Below are 22,401 nucleotides of genomic sequence, written 5' to 3'. Positions count from 1 at the left end.
GGAGAAGGACAAATCCGACTCAACACTAGAACCAGGACAAGGAGTTGGTGTGGCTCCGAGGGGCAGCCTGGGGGACCGCTGTCGGGCCACAGAAACCTACACAGGCAGCTGATCGCGGAGAGGAACACAGGTTGCGCTAACGCCAAAGCCCCTGATCTTCCCACCACCACCTACAGCATTGCCACACGGAAGCCAGGGAGACACGGGACCTCGCTCCACCACCTTCCCAACTATCATCACAGCAAACCAAACCCCACCCTGGTCTAGCGCGGCAGATGGACTCGGCTCTCCCCGCAGTGACTTTCTGGGCTCAGCAAGGTCACCTATTCAAAGGCTTCACGCCTCCCACACATCCCCGGCACAGGACCCTACAGTGCCCCACTTTATTCACAGCAGCGGTCCCGGCACAAGACCCTACAGTGCCTCACCTTCTTCACAGCAGCGATCACTGCCTCAACACAACTGCTACCTGCCCCACCTAGAGAGAGGCCCTTGAGCTCCCAGTCTGCTGTGCAGTTCCCTGCTGTTTTCCACAGCAGCTAAACATGCCAGGCTCACAGGAGACGCACAGTAAGAATCTGGGGAATGGCCAGGCGCGGTGCCTCATGCCTGTAATCCCACGTTGGGAAGCCAAGGCGGGGGAGATCACTCAAGGTGAGAAGTTCCAGGCCAACATGGCAAAATCCATCTCTGCTAAAAACACAAAGAATTAGCCAGGCATAGTGGTGTGCACCTATAGTCCCAGCTACTCAGAGGCTGAGGTGGGAGAATTGCTTGAACCTGGGAGGCAGAGATTGCAGTGAGCCGGTATCACGCCACTGCACTCCAGCCTGGACAACAGAACAAGACTCCATTCCCCCCGCTTCCCAAAAAAAAAAAAAAAAGAAGTAGAATTTGGGGAATGAAAAATTAATGATCAAGTGAGTGAACCAAGTCTGGGCTTCTCCTTTTCAATCTCTTTTCAACTTGCCAATTCACCTGTATTATATGCTCTGAACGTGCTAAATCCTGCTCAAAGGCCAGGCTTTCTAAGTCCAGAGAGAATGTCAGAAAATACTTTGAACTGAACAGTAACAAAAACAACCCACATCAAAACGTATGGGGTAGGACTTCGTGACGAAGACTCTTAGAAAAGCACAAGTAGAAGAGGATTTCATTAATTCAGTAAAGAGTATCACACAGAACATCCAGCACACACCGCGCTGACTGACGGACTACCGGAGCGGCCACCACAGCCTGAAGGAAACGAGGTGCCTACTGTCATCATTCCTCCATGACACTGCACCTGGAGGGAAGTGCATGGAGAGGCGCGGGGCTGGAGAGGGAGTGTGGTCAGAGGAGAGGAAAGGCATGGGGCTGGAGAGGGAACGTGGCCAAGGGAGAGGAGAGGCATGGGGCTGGAAAGGGAGCGTGGCCAGGGGAGAGGAGAGGTGCGGGGCTGGAGAAGAGGAGAGACGCAGGGCTGGCAGGAAATTGTGGCCAGGGGAGAGGAGAGGTGCTGGGCTGGAGAGGCAGCATGGCCGGGGGAGTGGAGCAGTGTGGGGCTGGAGAGGGAGTGTGGTCAGGGGAGAGGAGAGGTGTGGGGCTGGAGGAGAGGAGAGGAGAGGCATGGGGCTGGCGGGAAAGCGTGGCCAGGGGAGAGGAGAGGCATGGCGCTGGCGGGGAAGCATGGCCAGCATCTCTCAGAAAGTATGAGTGTGTATGTCAAACACCAGCATCAGAGCGAGGTTGTCAGGTGCAGGGTCAATGTGAAGGACCCACTGGTACATCCACAGGCCAGGAACACACACACAGATGATGAAAGTCCAAGAAGACAATGTTAAAACTGCATCTAACATTCAAATACATAGGGCAGGAAGTCTAATGACATGTAAGACATCTCCCCTAAAATCCATCAAACTTGCTGAGAGAAATTAAAGGCCATCAAGGTAAATGGTGGAACATGTGGCATTCACGGTTCACGAGACACGCTAACGCCGAGACACACTGACGCCGAGACACGCTAATGCTGCGTTTCACCTGGACACAGGGAAACACTGGAAGGAGGAGGCAAGGACGACAGCATGGAATCGTAAACAAATTAAAAAAAGAGCCCATGGAACACACCAGGAAGCCCCAAAGGGGACGGCCACAAGGGGTCCCCGGGCTACGGCCGTGGCATCACCACATGTGCGATAGCTCAACATCAACAGATCAACAGCATGTTTCACAGAACAAAAGCAGCAACATGTAGAAGGTAAACAATAAAGTGTTTAGAAGGAAACCACTGAGTATCTTCGCAACTTTGGGAGGCAAATATTGTTTAATCATGGCTCAAAAGCACCAGCATCAGCAAAAATCGGTGAGCTGGACTGCACGAACATCATCAACAGAGAAATTCCAAGAGTGAAAAAGCAAACCACAGACTACCAGAAGATAACTAAACACGTTTCGTCAACAAAAGACTTTCATATCCAGAGTAAAGAACTACAACTCAGTAAGAAAAAGGCAAACAGTATTTAAAGGCCCAGGCCAGACACAGTGGCTCACGCCTGTAATCCCAACACTTTGGGAGGCTGAGGCAGGCGGATCACGAGGTCAGGAGTTCGAGACCAGCCTAACCAACACGGTGAGACCCCATCTCTACTAAAAATACAAAACTTAGCTGGGCGTGGTGGCACATGCCTGTAGTCCTAGCTACTCACGAGGCTGAGGCAGGAGAATTGCTTGAACCCAGGAGGCAGAGGTGACAGTGAGCCTAGATCAAGCCATTGCACTCCAGCATGGGAAACAGAGTGAGGCTCTATCTCAAAAAATAATAATAAAATTAAAATTAAATAAAAATAAAAGCCCAACGGGGATAGGAACAGAAAGCCTGTCCAGGTGCCCCCAGGAGTCAGTATCGAACTGGCCAGTGAGTATTTAAAAAGGGGCTCAGCTTCACCGAGTCTCAGGGAAGTGAAAACAACAGCTTTGGAGTACAGGCCCCCACCAGGGAGAAAACCAAAGGCCGGAGGTGAGGGCCTGGAGGGACCAGCACCGTCCACACCCCAGGGGGAATGCCACCTGGCACAGTAACTCTGGCGGGGGTGGCAGCCCCGGGAACTGACCCTATGTCACACCTGGGCGTGCTCAGCGCAAGGGCACCCAGAGGATCACCAAACGTTACGCACGGGTAGAAACGTCCACATCAGCAAGAGTCAACACCCCCATGCTGGAAACCATCCGATGCTGGGTATAGCCAAGCGTATTTTAAAAAGTGGTATTTTTATACAATGGAAAACTTTAACAGAGTAATTAAGAAAAATCAACAGATCTCAGCTATGCACAACACACATGACTCTCACAAAGATAATGTGTAATGGAAGCCAGGCACAAAAGAGTACACGTATGTGATTCCGTTACGTGAGGCTTAAAAACAGGGAAGTTGGCCAGGCGCAGTGGCTCACGCCTGTAATCCCAGCACTTTGGGAGGCCGAGGCAGGCGGATCACCTGAGGTCAGGAGTTCAGGACCAGCCTGGACAATATGGTGGAACCCAGTCTCTATAAAAACACAAAAAAATTAGTTGGGCGTGGTGGTGGACACCTATAAACCCAGCTACTCAGGAGGCTGAGGCAAGAGAATGGCTTGAACCAAGCTGAGATCACGCCACTGCACTCCAGCCTGGGTGACAGAGCGAGACTCTGTCTCAAAAAAAAAAAAAAAAAAGAAAAAAAAACAGGGAATTGAAGGCTGGCCACGGTGGCTCAAATCTGTAATCCCAGAACTTTGGGATTGGGAGACCGAGGTGGGGGAATCATGAAGTCAGGAATTTGAGACCAACCCAGCCAACATGGTGAAACCCCGTCTTTACTAAAAATATAAAAATTAGCTGGGCATGGTGGTGCACGCCTATAATCCCAGCTACTCGAAAGGCTGACGCAGGAGAATTGCTTGAACCCGGGAGGCGGAGGCTGCAGTGAGCCGAAATTGCGCCACTGCACTCCAGCCTGGGCAACAAAGAAAAACTCTGTCTTTAAAAACAAAACACAAAACAGCGACGTGAAGTCAGGAGGGGCTTGCCCTGGAGCTGAGGGAGCGGCTGGAACCGGGCATGAGGGTCTTGCTGGGGTTGCTAACGACCTGCTCCTCTATCTGTCCTGTGTCTGTAATTTGTGCACACTGAACTACAACACGGACACTACTGAGAACAAGCCTCCAGAGGTGGGGCTGAGCCACACCCACTCTACAGCATCCACCACATGAGGGCAAAACCGGAACACCACACACGTCAGGTCACTAAACCGTGACCCGCTCCCTCTGCACGGCAGCACAACAGCAGTGAAAAGGAACACGCTGCATTCCCAGGGACGAAGGTCAAAAGGATAATGTTAAAATAAAAACAAAAAAAAGCCACAGACGCGTGGGTCTATGTACAGAAAACATAAAAATGGGAAAAGCTGAGCAATGATTAAAGATGCACATCCATGATGAATCTGGAAAGAAAAATGAGGGAAGGGCTGCTCCACACCTAGAGCAGGGCTCTGACAGCCGAGGTTGTTCTGCTTCTTAGGCCAGGACTGAGACGCGGGCACCTGCTGCACGCTTTGAGCTGTACGTATATGTTCTATATGATCTCTGCACACGCCATGTGTTTCACGAGAACACTGGAAAGAAAGACGGGAGGACTGAGAGTGAGCAAAGTCCTGGGCCCCCAGGAGTGCCTGACTCCGCGTCCTCGCTCCAGGCTGTGCCGGATCCCAGGACCTAAACAGACACCATCCGGGGAGATCGGGGCTTGGAAGCAAGAGCAAGCCAAGGACTTGAAGTGGCGCTCAGCTGAAGGAACAGCGGCCTTGTCTGTGGCTGGGGCAGGCATGAGCTACGTTAACCTTGTTGGGGTGGTCTCCAAAGTGGAAGCTGCCCAAGTTGTATAAACACAAAATAAGTAACAGCACTTGCCTCTGCTCCATGTCCCTTCTACCCACACGTCCTACGGAAGCAAAACCATGCATCAGGTGTGTCTCCACCGTGCTATTCCAGGACAGATGAAAATAACCTGTTCAAAAATAAAAACACTCCAGCAACGTGGGCGCATTTCTAAATCACTGCGCAGCCTGAGCACGGTGCCAGCGAGGCCCTGTCCTCTTCCGGCGTGCACCACGCCCACCTCTGCTGTGGCCAGGGCACAGCCACCAGGACACACTCCTTCAGGGCCCACGGGCCACTGTGACCCTGAGCACCTGTGGCCTCAGCTCCCTCGGGGCAGCCAGCCTCCCTCTGCTCTGCCCTCAGCACACACAGTCCTGCAGAGGAGAAGGAAGCAGTAAGGAGGAAACGGAAGGGTCTCCTCAAAGCACAGGCCTGGGAGAGTCCCGGCGAGGACTGCGCTGCCTCCTAGGATGGACCAGAAGGGGACCCGGAGCCCCTCCTGTAACAGGCTCCAGCACAGCATCCTGGGCACAGATATGACCCCCAAGAAGAGACGAAGTCCTGGCAGAGTCCACTGAGGACACGCGCAGGGGTCCCTGAACTAAGCCTGCCTCCCCTGCCCCCGATTCCCTTGGGAAGGGGCCACAGCATGGGGAGGGAGCCTTAGGAGGCAGCTCTGGCCCCTGTAAGAGGCTGGGATGGCTCAGACTCACAAGAGCTGCCTCTGGGCCAGGAACATAGTAGGAAGAGAGCAGCTTCTCCCAGGAGGACAAAGGCTTCTCCCAGGAGGACAGCGGCTTCTCCCACAGGATGCCAGATTCTCCCGGGAGGATGGCGGCTTCTCCTGGGAATATGGTGGCTTCTCCCAGGACGGAAACTTCTCCCAGGAGGACAGCAGCTTCTCCCAGGAGGACGGTGGCTGCTCATGGGAGGACAGAGGCTTCTTCCAGGAGGACAGCAGGTTCTCAAAGGAGGACAGAGGCTTCTCCCAGGGGGATGGTGACTTCTTCCAGGGGGACGGTGGCTGCTCATGGGAGGACAGAGGCTTCTTCCAGGAGGACAGTGGGTTCTCAAGGGAGGACAGAGGCTTCTCCCAGGACTCTCTTCTGGATGTGAGGCAGGAAGACCATGGAAGTCCTCTGAGGGGGTCCCCTGGTACTTCCTGCCTTCTACCCCCTATTTGATTGTTTCTGAAACAGCAGCAGCCCCGCCCTCCTGGGCCCAGTCTCCATCTGCCTTCAGCTGTCTCCTGGACGCATCTGGCCTAAACTGCACCCAGCAAATATAGACACCAGCTCCCCACACTCTCCCATCGCGGAGGGTGGCAGCTATGTCCAGGGTCCCAGCCCTCTTGTTAAGGCTCATGTGCTCCCAATCCCACAGCAGGCCCAGCCACGTTGGTTTTGAGACCGTGGATCGTCAGGAATGTTTGTGGAGGGTTTTTGGATTGACAAAGGGAACTTTATGGGAGCAAGCAGATCTGATGCTCCAGGCAGCGAGGAGGTAGGAGAGGGGAATGTCTGACGTCACCAACCCCAGCTTCGGAGGAGGTGGCCGAGGAACGTGTTCATTCAGCCAGTGCAGACCCAGGACCCCAGCCCAGAGCTCAAAACTCAGACCCTCGACAACTCCGGAAGACACAAATCTGTCTTTCCCATTGTGCGGGTTCCCAGGGCAGGATGTCACCATGACAACCACACCGCGCTCAGCAGCCACGACGTGAGTCAGACGCCACTGGACACCCAGTGTCAACTGCTCACCAACAGCCTGTGGCCTCCAGTAAATGATCTGCTCTGAAACAGGGAGGGAGGGTGGAGTGTAGAAAACGGGAGGTGGGAAGGGAAAGCTTTTCTGTAATTTTAAAAGTTTCTTGCTAAAAGTTAGCTTGTATTACTGATATTCCATAAACAGGACTCTGCAGCCATACTGTGGAAGCGTGGGGCACTGGAGAAACAGCTCATTTCAAACAGGAAAATGGTTTGTGTTCACCCAGTTCCAGAAGCCAATTTTCAACTGCTTAAAATAGTCATGATATTTTACCAAGGTAATTATACTCTTAGCTCTCGGTAACAATTAAATCCTTAGACTAGAGCCGCTTAATAAAGGTCTTGAAATAAAACTGCACACTCCAAGCACTGTGTACTAAAATGTCAAGCACACAAGGAGGGCCTCCAATGGGACGCCAGAGGCCCAGAGGCCCCACCAGCCGCAGGCTCGCAGCCCTCCTGGGTGTGCCTTGAAAGAAGGCGCTCCTCGACCACCAGCCAGCCGGGCGGGCTGCCGTGCAGAGCTGAGGTGGACAGTGGCAAACACTGAGGTGCACAGACCCAGAGCAGCAGGCACACCGCTCCCTCCAGATGGCTGAGTGAACAGCTTCATCACGGCTGGCTGGACGGATCCTGCATCCCTGGCCTGGGGCTACACGGGCGACTGGAATCGATCCTCCGTCGGGATAAACAACCAGTCCATGCCCGGTGATCAATATCCACCTTCTTGCTAACACAGAGCAGGCCCGTGAGCACAGCAGGGCCGGGGGTAGGCCGGCGTGGGCCAGAAAGTGCCAGAGGCTCTCCACCTGCAAAGCAGAGCAGAGAACAGAAACTTCCTGCCCTGGGTGGGCCGGGGTGACCCTCAAAGAGGAACGGCAGGAAGGAAGCCAGGCGCAGACTTCCCAGGAGGCTGTGGGGCTCCACTGGGCCATGAGGGAGCCCCACAGGGACGAAAACCACACCAGACATCTCCTCATCAAGGCCGGGAGCCCTGGCACTATGAGGGGATGTGGGCAGCGGCACCAGTGTCCTCTGGGTCACAGAACGTCAGGCTGCAGGCCAGACCCAGCACACAAGAACACTCAGACCCACACGTGACCTGTAAAGGAAACTCTTCCCATCAGCTTCCAGCTGCTGACTTAAGAAACCAGGAGGTTCCCACAGGACGAGCCACAGCTGAGGCCCGGCGGGGCTGCCCTCGTGTGGGGGCCACACCTGTAACTCACCCACGCCACGCACGCAGGACCACCCCAAAGTGCTGCCCCCCGGCCAGTGTGGGCTGGCGTCACTCCCCAGCCCGACCCAGAATCGGAGTGGGCCAACAACAAGGTGCACTCAAGGGGGCACCACACGAACACAGCCACGTTCCCGGGCACCCTGGGGTCATCGGGCCTGAGCCCAGAGTTTAGCAGAAAGGAGAATTGAGACCCAGAGAGAATGAGGGCCATCTGAGGTCCCAGAGAAAGGCCCAGCTCCCAGCCCAGCCTCCCACTCCTCCTCCCCAAGGAAGCTCTGAGCTTCCTGCATCATGGGACCACAGCATGTCATCGCGCACTCAAAGATCACCAAGCCCAGGTGTCCCACCACCCCGACAGAACACAGCCTCGCCCCCTCTGCTTCCCAGGGCCTCTCCTCAGCAGCAGGGTTGGGCTGCACTTGCAGGAACACCCCGCAGTGGTCAGCCCACATGCTGTGGCCTGCTGGGCCCAAGCCGCTGTCTCCTCTGGCTCCAGGCCTCGAGGGTGACTTCAGCAGCGCTTTGTGACAAGCGGCCTTCTCTCCCTCCGCCATGGTTCTCCACACACACTTTCACAAAGGGGAAATCCTTGGGTCCCCACATGAACGCCACCTCCTGAGAAAAGCCCTTCTGTGGCATCGCCACGCCGTCCACCTCTGTGGAGGTGGGTGGCAGGTGCTGGTTTGGTGCTACTGCCTGACCTCACTAGAGAGTGGATCACCCAAGGGTTGTGCCCACACATCTGCGCCGCATGCACCGCACACATCTTGCTTAGAAGCTGACACACTAGCAGACACGGTGTTTGAAGAGAAGGGAGCATGCGGGAAGGTCCTAGGGCTGCTCCACAGAAATGCACTGTGCCTGACCATGCAACAGGGCTGGGTGTCCCCTCTGCCAGAGGCGGCAGACAGCTCCGGCTGAAAAGCCATGTGAGAACATTTTCGAGTGTCCCTGTCTGGGGTGCACCTGCAAAGCCAGGGCTTTGGGGCCAGCCTCTGAGCTGTGCACAGGGGCCAGCTCAGCCTGTGTTCCGGACCTGGGCCCATGTGAACTTTTCCTTCAGGAGACAGCATGGAGCCGCCCAGGAGCGAGCTGGAGAAACTATAAAACAGCAGCTTCGGAGCAGAAACGTTACTAATTTTCTAAAAGCTCCACAACCAAGAGGTCCCAGCAGCAAAGAGCCTTGGTTTTCATCAGAAACGATCAAGAACAGGCAAACATTCATGAGGCACAACTCCCAGCACTTGACAGGTGCAGCATCCATCCCAGGCCAGGGTGACACAACCCTCCACCCACTCAGCACTAGCTGGAGGCAGACAGGGGGAGCCTCCGCCCAGCAAGCTGGACACCTGCCCTGGCCCAGAGAGCATCTGGGGACAGATTTACTTCCTTCCTGCCTTGTCTTCTGAAATTTCAGTGCTCAAGGAACATTTTAAACAACACTCACAAAAACTGTCTTTCACGCTCCAGCGACCTCTGCTCACAGTGCCAGACATGAGAACCCCCGCAGGCACTGACGATTACAGTAGGGCCATGAAGCCGCCCACAGGTGGGGCTGGGGCACACCTGGAAGCAGGTGACAGCCTTCATCCCAAGCCCAGGCCAAGATCCCCACAGCAAAACCGGCATCACTGGACGCCAAAGCATGAGGGTGCAGACTGCAGGGGACACGGGAGCCTGCAGAGGGTCCGCAGCGACAAGGAACACTCTACAGGGCTCAGCACCAGGCCGGGGTGGACACTGAGATGCTAGGGGAACTGAAAAGGGTGGGGCACACAGCAGGCCCAGAGAGTCCCAGAAAGAGCACCGGGGTTGAGCACTCTCTGGCATTCTCAGAACCCTCCTGGCAATCCAGGGCCAAAGTGCCAATCGTGACCCAGCTGCACTGACCCAGCTGCAGCACTCCTGCCTCCACAGTGAGATCTTGCTGACCAGGTGTGCGCTCGCCGGCAGCTCCCTGCAACTCTGATCAAAATGTGAGGGCATAAATCACCTTGGTGAGCAGCAGGACCCGTTTCTGGAGCCTCCGGGCCAGCGCCTCGTGCGTCTCACGCTTCTTCCTCTCCTCCAGCAGCTGGCCGCTGACCTGCCGAAGCTCTTCCTGCAGCTGCTGCCTGGCCTTCTCCAGCCCCCGGGCGCTGCATGGGAGAGACAAGAGGGCAAAGTACTGAAGCCTGGGGTGACCACCCCACCGTGCCCCGCCCCACCCTAGGAACAAGCCCACCAGGACACCCTAAAATAGAGCTGCACATGCAGCCCCCTCACTGCCATTTCCGCACTGCTGAATAGCTACTTAAGGCCTTTCAGGAGTTTCTGGATTTCAAATAGACTCCCAGGGTGATTCCAGAACACGGCAGGGAGGGGGAGGGGAGCTCAACTCCACACACAATAGGAAAAATTGCCGGCGACGCAGCCCTTTGGGAGACGGGACTTCTGAATGAGCGAGATTGCAGAGCCAGCGCTTCCCCTCTGAATCACCGCAGATGTGCAGTGTGGTGCGGGGAAGCAAACGCCGGCGCCTGCTGGGGGGGCCTGTTCTAAAAACATTCTGCGAGGTTGAAAGCCCAGCCTGGCGCTGAGCACTGGGAACCCGGAGGTCTCCTGCGGGCCGACGCCACGGGCAGGGCCAACTCCAGGCTGCCCAAGAGGCCTCTCCCTGTCTGCCCCTTCGGGTGGCTGATAGTTCCTTTGATTTCTGCTTTTGAATCCTCCCTTTTCCCTGCACGTTCCCCTCTGCCTCAGTCCCTGTGCTGGTTGCCTGTCACCTGCGTTACCACAATAGCCTCCCAACGGCTCTCACTGGGGCCCTCGACGACTGGGCACCAAGCTGTCTCCTCAGACGGCAGAGAGGGGCCGTGTCACGCAATTTTGAAGCCTTTGATGGTTCCCAACCACTCCTGGTGAGTCTCCGAGTTCACAGCCTGGCAGTAACGGGCCTCAGGGGTTTGGATCTTGTCCCTCTCTCTCTGTCCTTCAGAAGCTGACTTGGGAGCCAGACAAATGACAGCGTCCACTGACCCTGACTGCAAGAACCCACCTATGATGCAACGGCTTTCTGTGATTCTGGGAGCCCCAGGACTCCACCTCCCCACCTGAGGGGGCTCCCAGGAAGGAAGCAGCCAGGCGCACAGAGGAGAGACTGCCCCGGAGAGAGGGTGAGTCAGGACTCCACCTCCCCATGGGACAACTGGGCACGCGGGTGCTCCCAGGAAGGGACGCAGCCAGGAGAGATGAGAGGCCGCCCAAGAGGAGGCAAGTCAGGACTCCGCAGCGAGGCACGAGGGTGCTCCCAGGAAGGGACACAGCCAGGAAGAGGAGAGGCCGCCCTAGGGAGGAGGCGAGTCAGCGGAGGGAGGGCCCAGCCCCACTCAGACAGCCCAGGGCAGGTGCGGAGTGGAACAGCGCTGGAACACAGGAGCTGCACACGACTGTACTGAGTATCACAAACTTCTTTCCAAAGGAAATGTTATCTAAATCTCAAGGAAATAAAACACAGCACTGGGATGGAGAAAAGCTAACGGGGACCACAGTCCTGTGAGGCGACCATCAAGGAGAACCAGGATGAAGCTTTCCCTTCCCCAAACCACTACCCAAGAAAGCACCATCCGCCAGCCCCAGGATGAAGCTTTTCCCCAGAACACAGCCCAAGAAAGAGCCATCTGCGGCCGGGCATGGTGGCTCACGCCTGTAATCCCAGCACTTTGGGAGGCTGAGGCGGGCAGATCACGAGGTCAGGAGATCAAGACCATCCTGGCTAACACGGTGAAACGCCGTCCCTAGTAGAAATATAAAAAAACTTTTTTTTTTTTTTTTTTTTGCTTGCAGTGAGCCAAGATGTTTGGAAACAGGAATGTGGGATGGGGCCATGAACACCACCCTCAGGCTTGCACCTTCCTGGCCATCAACTGCTTCTGCTTGGCTTTAGTTACGTGACTTGAGGAAAAGCTTCATCCCGGGGCTGGCGGATGGCGTTTTTTTTTTTTTTTGAGACAGAGTCTCACTCTGTCGCCCAGGCTGGCGTGCAGTGGCCGTGATCTCAGCTCACTGCAAGCTCCGCCTCCCGGGTTCACACCATTCTTCTGCCTCAGCCTCCCGAGTAGCTGGAACTACAGGCGCCCACCACCACGCCCGGCTAGATTTTTTTGTATTTTTAGTAGAGATGGGGTTTCACCGTGTTAGCCAGGATGGTCTCGATCTCCTGACCTCATGATCTGCCCGCCTCGGCCTCCCAAAGTGCTGGGATTACAGGCGTGAGCCACCACGCCCGGCCGCAGATGGCACTTTCTTGGGTGGTGGTTTGGGGAAAGCTTCATCCCGGGGCTGGCGGATGGCGCTTTCTTGTGCGGTGGTCTCCACTGGACTCATGTTTGAGTGAAGTGAATACGGGGTTTTTAACTGTACCTCAGTAGAAGTCGTTAAATAAAGGGTAAGTTGAAAATGAATGCGAATCCAACACTCACAGAACGTCAGAAGGGACTTGGTGGTGGTCCTAACCCAGCCAAGCATGGCGGGAACCCCAGCCTGGCCACCCTCGGCCAGCCCCAGCAAAAGCCGCACAAGCCCACGGACTGGGGCCAACGCACTGGCGTCCAGGACACGGGCGTTTCATTTCAGCCTCGTGTGATCTTGTGAAATATGTATCTGATCGTCAGCCCATCTCCCAGAACACAACGCCTAAAACCCTCGGGCTCTCACAATGAGGCCTTCCATGTGCCTATGACTGACAGTGGCTGCAGCCCCCAGGCAGCTGCAGGACGGGGCGGGTCACCAGGAAGACCAAGGCCGGACTAGAGGCTGGGGACTTCAGTCCCACCCCTAAGCTCAGGGAAGGAGAGGGGCTGAAGGCTGAGTGGCTCACCAATGAGCAGGGGCAGAGTCAATGACATCCACCTGACGAGGCCTCCATCAAAACCCAAAGGCCCTCACCGGAGCTGGGAGAGCTTCCACTGTTGCTGGAGGGTGGCGGCCTCTATCGAAACCCAAAAGGACTGAGCTGGGAGGGCTTCCGGTGTTCCCAGAGGGTGGCGGTCCAGGGAGGGCATGGAAGCTGCAGGCCCTTCAGTTTCCTTGAGTTCTACGAGACACTCCAGCAAATTAATCAAACTCAAGGGGAATCCCAGCTGGGTGGTTGGAACCCCAGTCTACATCTGGCCGGTCAGAAGCACAGCGGTGGCTCACAACTGGCACCAGAAGGTGGGGACTGGGCCCTCACCCCAGAGTCTGACGTCACCTCCAGGCAGACAGTGTCAGAACAGAACTGAGTGAGACTGAACTGAACGGCTGGTGTCCCAGGCAGAACTGACTGCTTGCTTGGCGGGTGGGGAAACACCCCACATCTGGTCAGAGTCTTCCGTGTGGACTGCTGCGATGCCAGAGCAGAGGAAACCGTTCTGAGTCTCTCCTATCCCATCAGCCGCCTGGGAAAGGCCTATGCTGACACTGGCCCCGGGTGCAGCACTGGCCGGCGGCCCCCCGTCCCCTCCAGGTGCTGCATAACCAAATGCGCAAGATAAAATAAAAAACAGGCACAAAGCTCACGGGAGACACATATTATGAGGCTACTTTGGGCTCCAGTTCAATTTTAAACTATTCATGGACCAATTTAATAGCCAAGGGCTGTAAAATCTACTCTTGAATCACTGAATTCAGGTGCAAAAGTTCACAAGTGCTTTAAATCACGGCTCTGTGTGATCATTTAACTCAAAGAATGCCACTGTTCCCCGTGCTCTGCTTTAAAGCCAGAGTGTACAAAGGCAAGAATGTGACAGGTGCTGTCTTTCAGGTGACAGGCACCCTCAGCTTAGCACAGGATATCTGGGCAGCCTTGAGGGGGGCCCGACAAACCCACACCCTGCATCCTGAGTGAGGGTGCACTCACATCTGTGCGGGGCGCATGTGGGGCTGGAGCCCCCCACCGAGAGCAGATGCGAGTCACGCACACCCACAGGACAGTGGTTGTCCTGCTTCAGAGCTCAGGCTCCCGGAGCTTGAGGACCAGGGCTCAGTGCAATAGAGTCAGGTGCCAAGACTGGGCCCAGGAACTAGATGTGGCCTGAGCTGCTTCTGACCCACTCTCCGCAGCCTAGGCCACCTCCGCGAGGCAGGGCGGCCGGCACCGGGGCCACCTCCGGGAGGCAGGACGGCTGGCACCGGGGCCACCTCTGCGAGGCAGCGCAGCCGGCACCGGGGCGCCCCAAGCCCAGCCCTCGCCCTGCAACAGCGGCTCTGCAGAACTAGCACACCCTCCTCTGCTGCTTGAAGGGTCTTTACCCACTCCTAGTTTTAGAGTACTGAGGGAATAATGCAAACACTACTAACTCTGGGATGGAAGGGGAAGGTGGAAACAGCTACAGGCTTTGTTAAAGATCTGCAGGAGTGCTGTGGCCTGGCCAAGGACAGAGACGTTTCCGACCTCCTCGGACCCTCGCTGGCTCCCAGATCTCAGGGGTCGTCAGTCACCTCTTGGTCCCACCCCCACCTCCCGCCCCTACCCTTAGCATAAGAAGAGCCTGAGATCAGTACTGACTTCAGAGGGTCTTTGCGACCGTAGGTGACCGCCTCCCCGATCGCGGCTCTCTGAATACGCCCGCTCTTCCTCCACTCTCGCCTCTGGTGTCTGCCTGTCAAGCATCGGAGAGCTGAACCTGGGCTTCCTTACAGACCCGGTCTGAGGAAATGCAGTGGCTGCACGATGTAGCGTGAAGCGTGTGTTCCACGGCGCCGCAGAGGGAAGACAGAGTCCCAGGGGCGCGGGGCTCAGCCCGGCCTGGAAAAGCTCATCGGCCAGGTTGTGAAGCAAACCTCCCCTCACGAAGGGAGACGGGAGAAATGAACCAGAGCAACACATGCTCCCGGCTGAGGGACGGCATGGGCGGCAGAGGCACAGGCACACCCACTCCAGCATCGTCCAGGTGCGGCACTCGGGCCCGCGTCATCGGGGCCACACCCCAAGGCCTGAGGGCTGAGACCGCAGTCTTCTGAACAACAGAAGTAGACTGTAAAAAGCCAACACCAAGACACGACAAGCAGACGACACTGCGGAATGCTCGCCAAGAGCCGTGTCCGGGACGTTCGCCACTCACATCTGACCGGCAGGCAAGTCCACCCAGTCCGCTCAGCACACAGGATGTGGGGGAGGGCGGCTGCACGCTGTTCCACCCACCAGAGAGGGCAGCGTGGAACACCGCAGCCAGCCTGGGCTCGCTGGGCCTCCATTCTACTGGGGTGGGAATCTCAGGCAAAGAAGCCACACGCATGGCATGAGCAGAGAATCTCACCAGGGGTGCGGGTAGAGGTCACTGAGAGCAGCAGGAAGACCCTCAGGCACCAAGGACACGGGGACTTCAGGAAGCAGCTCCCATCCCTTGGGCTGTGGGAACACGTGGCAGAGGCTGACATCATTAAAATGTAGACGCTCAGAGATGGGCCCCATGGAACGGGAACTGAGGCTGCTGAGGGAGGCCGTGCTGGTGTCTGCACGGGGGCCCTGGAGGGCCTGGGCCCAGGCCTCTGAGAACAGGGCAGCAGCCCATGGAGCTGGCACCTCTAGGCGCTACAGAATCTGCAGGCTGGCAGGCTGCTGAGAGGGGGCAAGGCCAGTGGCTAAAGAGCCGCCCATCTGCCTGCAGGCTGGCCCTGGGGCCCTCTCCAGCGCCCCCAGGGCAGGCCCTGATGCAGGTGCCCCCGGCGAAGCGCAAGTGAGGGCTGTCGTCCCTGGCACTGCGAAGTAGGGCTCGGAGAAGGGAGTGTGTACCTGCGAGACAACAACTCAGTCACCGCAGCGGGCAGAAGACAGGCCATCAGCAAACCAGCAAGCAGGTGCCTCCTGACACTGGAGGGGAAACAGGAAGCTGGGAGGGCCCTCGGGGAGGGGTGGCAGGGCAGCCTGAGACAGGCGGTGTCAGAGACGGGGACGTTTCCGATGGGCAGCTGGTGTGCGGTGTGCTCATTCGTGGTCAGCCCAGTGGGCCTGAGGCTGGGCCCGCCGGGGGCAACGGACAAGGTCAGAAGAGGACGAGCAAACTAAGAAGGGCCTCCGCACAGGGCATGGAGAGCAGGCTCAGCCAGAGGGGCAGGAAAGCAAGGAGCAGGCCAGCGTGTATCCATGAGGTGCCCAAGTCTCAAGGGGAGGGCAAGGTCCAGCACAGGCGGCCCTATCCTGAGGACCCGAGGAAGTGGCAATTAGGAGCCAAGCCCTGGAGGTGCAGGAAGGGCCGGCACAAAGTGGACGGCCCCAGAGTGCAGCCTAAAGGCCCCCAACTAGCGTTTCAGACACTGCCTAAAGGCCCCCCAACTAGCGTTTCAGACACCACCTAAGGGCCCCCAACTAGTGTTTCAGACGCCGCCACCAAGTGGTGCTGCCTACCCTGGCGTGCAGGTAAAGGTTCCCCATCAAGATGGGCTCCTCCTCCCACCCTCAGGCCCTGCAGGGCAGCGGGACCCCAGTGTGCCGAGCCACAGCGGCACCCGGGATGGCAGGCTCTCCCCTGTTGGGGATGTTCTCTCTGTTCAACCCCAGCCTTTCTTCTGAGGTGCAGAAGAGAAAACTCATAAAAAATTAAGCCTCTAGGTCCATGCTTGGGCTGAACTCTGAGGTCACTGGCATTTCCGCCAGCCTCTGGGAGTTCAGAATGAAGTGCTTAGTTCCTCCAGGAGAAGCCGGCATGTTTATCGATCAATGTCTCTCTGAGCCAGCCTTTACTGAAAGAACAAGCTCTGAGCTTTTGAGCATCCATCTGCACTGTGACCAGCCACTGAGGCCACTTTAATGTGATCTTCATCAGAAGCTCCCAGCCTGAGAATACCGACTTTCAAGGACACAACGCATCCCCAAATGGCAGGAGACATTTTAACGACCTTCCTCAAGACACTGCTGAGCCGGCTCTTCCACGCACGACCCATTCCTCCCACATACTCTTTGTCTACCTTCTCCCAAGTCCCAGCCACTCTGGACACCCGCCAAGGCAAGGGCAGGCATCGCACAAACACGCACCACTGGACTCTCCCCAGAAACATGGGGCCCTGAGGCACAGGAGCCCACAGCGCGGCCACCGCGGGAGACAGGCTCTGAGAGAGGCAAAGCAGTGGTGCGCTCTGGGGACCTGATCCGACCCTTGGGATGGCACGAGGAGGCCATTCCCACCCCAGGCACAAGCTGAGTGGTGCCTGGCGTGTGGATCCACAGGGCAGGGACACGCCTCCACAGTCACACCCGGGCCCAGGGCAAAACCAGCACGTTCTGGGTGGTGCACACAATGCCTGTGTCCCCGCCAAGTTCACCTGTGGAAACCCGGATCCCCAATGTGATGGTGACCAAAGGGGGACCCCTGAGAGGGGATTCGGTCCTGAGGGCGGAGTGCTGCCGATAGGATGTGCATCTTCCAAGCAGCACAAAGAAGCCAGCGTCCTCTCCCTCTGCCCTGTGAGGACAGGGGCCGGTCATCTGCAAACCAGGAGGAGAGCCCTCCTCAGACCTGGCACTGCCATCCTGCACTCCTCAGCTCCACAGTCATGAGAAACGGACATCTGTTCAGATCCCCGTCTGAGGTACTTTGTTATGTAAGCCCGAACAGAGACCGCCTCCTAACCCATAATGCCCGGACATGCCGTTCACACATGGGCACGGGGTCACACCAAGGCTTCCTTACTGACGACTGCCCCGACACGGTTATGACACGGTGAGCCCGCGGCACAGTAAGCTTGAGACAGGGTTACAACTCCGTGAGCCCACAGCACAGTGAGCCTGCAGCACGGTGAGCCCAAGACACACATAGTTATGACACGGTGACCCCGTGGCACAGTGAGCCTGCAGCACGGTAAGCTCGACACACAGTTATGACACGGTGAGCCCACGGCACAGTGAGCCCAAGACAGTTACGACACAGTGAGCTCAGAGCACGGTGAGCCCGAGACAGTTATGACATGGTGAGCTCATGACAAGGTGAGCTCTTGGCACGGTGAGCCCGAGAAAGTCACAACACGGTGAGCTCGTGGCATGGTGAGCCCGAGACGGTTACATGGTGAGGACACGGTGAGTCCACGGCACGGTGAGCCCGAGACAGTTACGACATGGTGGGCTCACGGCGCGGGGAGCCTGTGGCATGGTGAGCCTGCCAGTGGCCTCAAGGGTTAAGATGTAAACACAGCTACGTGCACAGCGATCTTCAGTGACAATGTCTGGCATGAAACTAGGAAAATATTAATAAAATTTTATTCAGACCTTGACAAAATCTCTAAAAGCACCTTTATTCTTAGATATCTGAGGAACATAGATCAAGACCCACCCACAAGTATGATTTTTAATCTTCTCGATTTCACGGATGAGTAAATTCAAGCCTCGAGCCACTGAGTCATGACCATGAGGCCACCATGTCCCCCAGGACACCGCTGTACATGACCTCCAGGGTCTCCAGGGCCGTGCCTTGAGCACCCCCACAGGGCTGGGGTGAGACGCCGTAGTCAGGCCAAGCAACAGCACCGCCACACAGGTGACACGTTCCATGTGTCTCTCAGGAAGAGAGCAAGTGCAGGGGCTTGGCCGAGCCAGCGGTCGGGAGCGGTGCGGCCCAGCGGGGAGCAGCAAACCATAGCTGGTGGCCTGGAGCAGGTACACGAGGCAAAAAGCAGTGCCGTTCCACAGCAGGTGCTTGGAAGCAGGAGACGGGGACCCAGGAGACTGGCAGGGAACAGAGGACAGGTTCCAGCCCCAGCGGACAGCCTGCCCTGCTCTGCTCTGGAAGCAACCACGGGTTCTGAAAGAGGGTATCGCTGGACAGGACCACCTCCCAAACCACATGTGCTCGTCTTCCAGTCACAAGAACTGTACACAGAGCTGTGTTCACAGGCGCCCCTCAGGGAGCCTCACAGCAGCCCAGATCCAGAGGCAACGTTTTAGATGGAGCATGAACTGGTTTCAGAAATACTCTCCTGGAAGGCCAGGGTTCCCAGACAGGGCAGAAGCAACACTGTACGTGTGCAGGCATCCACATTCGCTCCTTGCCCAGAGGGAACACCGGGGAAGGGCCCCCACTCACCACAGAGAGAAGCTGTCTCTGCCACTGAAGCCCTCAGCTCCGGCCTGGAGGCAGACACAGGCTCCCTGTGTATCTGAGGAGCCTCCTGAGAGTGGGAATCAATAGCTGCCTCTGCAGACATGCAGGGGAACATGGCCCTGGGACCCACAGGGTTGAGAGGGTCCCATCTACCTGCAGGAGCCAGCACAGCACCCTGCTGTCCGGAGGCTCTGAGCACTCCATCCACCTCTGGTCTCCTCCTTCCTCTTGAAAGGAACTGAAGCCACTGAGCCCCTCGCTACTAATGGGCAGGGGAGGATTTGATCAGACGTGTGCATCCATCGTGAAGCACAAGAACATCAACAGGTTCCAGTTCCTCCCCTGCCCTGCGCTCACAGGGCCTCCACGGCAGAGCCGGGAGAGGCTCCCTGATCAGGAGCTGCTGGAGACTCAGATCAGAGTTCATGCTTCTCATCTACCCAAGAAGAAAGCAGAGGAGGCTGGCAGCCAGGGCCCCTCCCATGTGTGAACTCGGAGGCGAGCCTCCTGAGCAGTTTCCCGCTCCTGGGTACATGACCTCGTTTAGTCTCCACCAGAACCTGGGAGGAGAGCAGCAGCGCCGCCCCCAGTCCCCACGTCCCCAAGGAGGAAGGGGCTCAGAGGTGACTTGCCTCCCTGAGGACTCGGGTTCAAGTCCGCATGGCCAGCTCAGCCCCCACACCGTGATGAGGCTGGGGCCGGGCAGCCGCACTCAGTGGCACAGGTGGGCACTTGCAGGTGAAAGACAGGGGCAGGCCCTCCTCCCTGGTGGGCAGGTGCAGACTCGGAAGGGGCTGGGCCTCCCCGAGAGGGCGCGGCGCCACCCTCCCTGATGCCCCAGGATGTCGGGCTCAGCATGGCACGCAGCTGTTGTTATTTACGCCATCTAATTCCAATCTTAAATGCCTCCAAGTGTCATTACACATTTTTCTGAAAAAAATAAAAATCCAAACAGCAGAAATGAAACCAGAGAATGAGAAGAGCAAAGGCTGAAATAATTACCAATCAAAGGAACGGCCAGGGGAGCAGGCTCTGAAGCTGCAGCCTGGCCTCCTGGTCGCTCCTCCCGGACTCGGCCTCTGAAGAGCGCTCTGTTCCCAACATCTCATCAATTGGAATCACCAAATTCAATTTGCATTCCCAGATAAACAGCGGCCACACTGCAAATACTCTCATCTGACCTTGAAATGTGAGAAGGAAAATTGCCCTTTGCAATTTCAATTCACTCCCGACCGTAATGAATAATCCAGTTTAGCTGATCAGCTACCAACCTGTAATCGCCTGGGGAGGACTGCCTCCAAATGATGGGTGAGGAGCCCTGGCAAGGGTGGCCGCAGGGAGACCATAAATTCACTTCCGCCCCAGGTTGCTGGAGATTAGGAAATGAAAACGGGAGAGACAAGGGGGCAAGTCACCTCCCCAGGTCCTACTAAACAACTGCCCCATGCCCTCCAGCTCCGACTTTCAGAAAAAAGGGAAGACACCGAAGGTACTCCAATGCCTGGAGTGCCGCAGAGAGGCACAGCAGGTGTCCTGGAGGCATCCACCGCCTCCCAAGGTCAGAGAGAAGGAGGCCATCCGTGCATCCGTCTGCCCAGTCGGCACTGGCTCCCTGCCCACCTAATGCGCAGGACAGAAGCCCCAAGGGGCCACATGGCCAGCAGGCGGGCAGCAGGCAGGTGGGCCAGCCTCGAGGCTGGGCGCTTTCTCTGCACTGCTGCTCTGCAAACAGCCCACCACCTATGTTTGTAAGGAAAGTTTTCCTGGAACAAAGCCACACCCACTCGTTGACATATGGCCTACGGCTGCTTTCCTGTGACAGAGACCCTGGCTCAAAAAGCCAGAAGTATTTACTGTATGGCTCTTTACAGAGAAAGGTTACCAACCACTACCCTATACCACAGAGGTTTAGAAACGCTGGCATGGGTAACTAAAGACATGAGTTCCCACCCAACTGAGGCCAGGTGACTGCATTTTCACCCCCCTCCGACGCCCCCCCAACAAGAGAGCAAGCCACTGCCAGCCCCCAGCCTCAGCCACTGCAGATGCACAAATTCCACGGCAAAAATAGTAGTAACAACCCTCCGACTACAACCATCCACCCTCGCATGCCAAGCACCTCCCCCACGGTCACAGGCCTCTGGAAGGAAGCCCAGGATTTTGGGGCCCCTCATTTCCAAATGGAAGCAGGACTCAAAGAACAGCGCTGGGCTCTGACACCAAGTCCATCCCTGGGCGGCTGGAAACTCCCAGGTCACAAGGCAGCGCTGTCAGCTGCATAGAGCCCTGCGCTCAGAGGCAGTGTGGAGCCTGATTTTCCCAGTGAAGACGTGTGTGGTTGGGCAAGGGGAGCTGCCACTTCTTCAAACACACCCTGAACATCCCTGACAGGGAGGGAGACATTTTCGCCTCATTTCTCGGTTAGGGACACAGATGCTGGAGGACAGCGGCAGTCTAGGGAATCTGGCTCACAGGCGATGCTGCTGGGACGTGGCCTGCACTTTGTGATGTTACATCTTGGCCTCATTAACCCTCAGCTGCCTCTTGGCCACCCAAGGTCCAGACTCCATGCCCCCCTCCCTGGCTCCGCATTCCTGGAGGGTGAGAAGATACCTGAGCCCAGGGAGAGACAGGAGAGAGCTGCTGTGACGGTCCGGGAGCGAGGCCAGGCACCAAAGACAGGACCGGGGATGACATGGGGTGGGAATGGCAGAGGTGGCGGGAAGGGTGCTTGGAAAGAAGATACGGACAGACAAGCTGGGCCGGGGCCGGGGCAGGGCGCACTCTGGGCTGGCACTGGAAAGGGGAGCCGCTTGGGGCCAGGGGTTGCCACACTGGGCTCCTTGCTCCTTCCTCATCTGGACCATCGGTTCTAGCAAAAGTCCATCGAGTTCCCTCAAACAGACGTGTAAAGGAACGAAAATCACAGCATCCACCTATCAGTCCTGCTCCACCAACACTTCTTCAATCTCCAGAATGCCCTCATGTGACCTGGGAACCCTCAGGACAAATCTCAGCTGGAGGAATCCAACCTGTAGGGGGACGGTGGATCTCGGGGCCGCCAAAAATCCCCACATCGGGCCAGAGCCCCCCACACAGGAGGTGGGGGCGCTCCCGTGCCACCGCGGCCGGGGCACCATCACGCACCTTCCACTCCCTTGCCCAGCCAGCAGGCCCCAGGGCTTGTCTTTTCCAGGCTCTGTCCTCCACACAGGGGTCCACTGCCACTGTTCCAGCCCCCACGGTTGGCAGAGCACAATGGCCCAGGCCGGCGGGGGGTGCAGAAGCCAAGTGTGAGGGAAAGAAGCCAGAGCACAGGTTAGGGAGGGGAAGGCCGCCTGGCCTGGCTGGTGGGAACGCAGGAGAGACACCTGCCATCAGGGTGGGGAAGCTGAGCCTGCATGCAATTGGCCAACAGAGATCACGGGACCCCTGGGGAGAAAGCAGGGCAC

The 22,401-nt window shown here is 57.1% G+C and overlaps 1 protein-coding gene across 7 annotated transcripts in view; it reads right to left on the bottom strand.

Annotated features, from left to right (window-relative positions):
* The window catches only part of MAD1L1 (mitotic arrest deficient 1 like 1), a 412,429-nt gene that overhangs the window by 240,301 nt on the left and 149,727 nt on the right, over positions 1 to 22,401 (bottom strand). For all 7 annotated transcript variants that reach the window (XM_033193959.1, XM_033193957.1, XM_033193958.1 and 4 more), the window contains one exon: positions 9,892 to 10,036. In XM_033193959.1, the coding sequence (XP_033049850.1) occupies positions 9,892 to 10,036 (145 nt within the window). The remainder of the gene's footprint in view (positions 1 to 9,891; positions 10,037 to 22,401) is intronic.

This window comes from Trachypithecus francoisi, unplaced genomic scaffold (genome assembly GCF_009764315.1).
Source record: "Trachypithecus francoisi isolate TF-2019V2 unplaced genomic scaffold, Tfra_2.0 Lachesis_group4, whole genome shotgun sequence".
NCBI classification, from domain to species: Eukaryota; Metazoa; Chordata; class Mammalia; order Primates; family Cercopithecidae; genus Trachypithecus; species Trachypithecus francoisi.
This window is presented reverse-complemented; position numbering and strand designations above follow the sequence as displayed.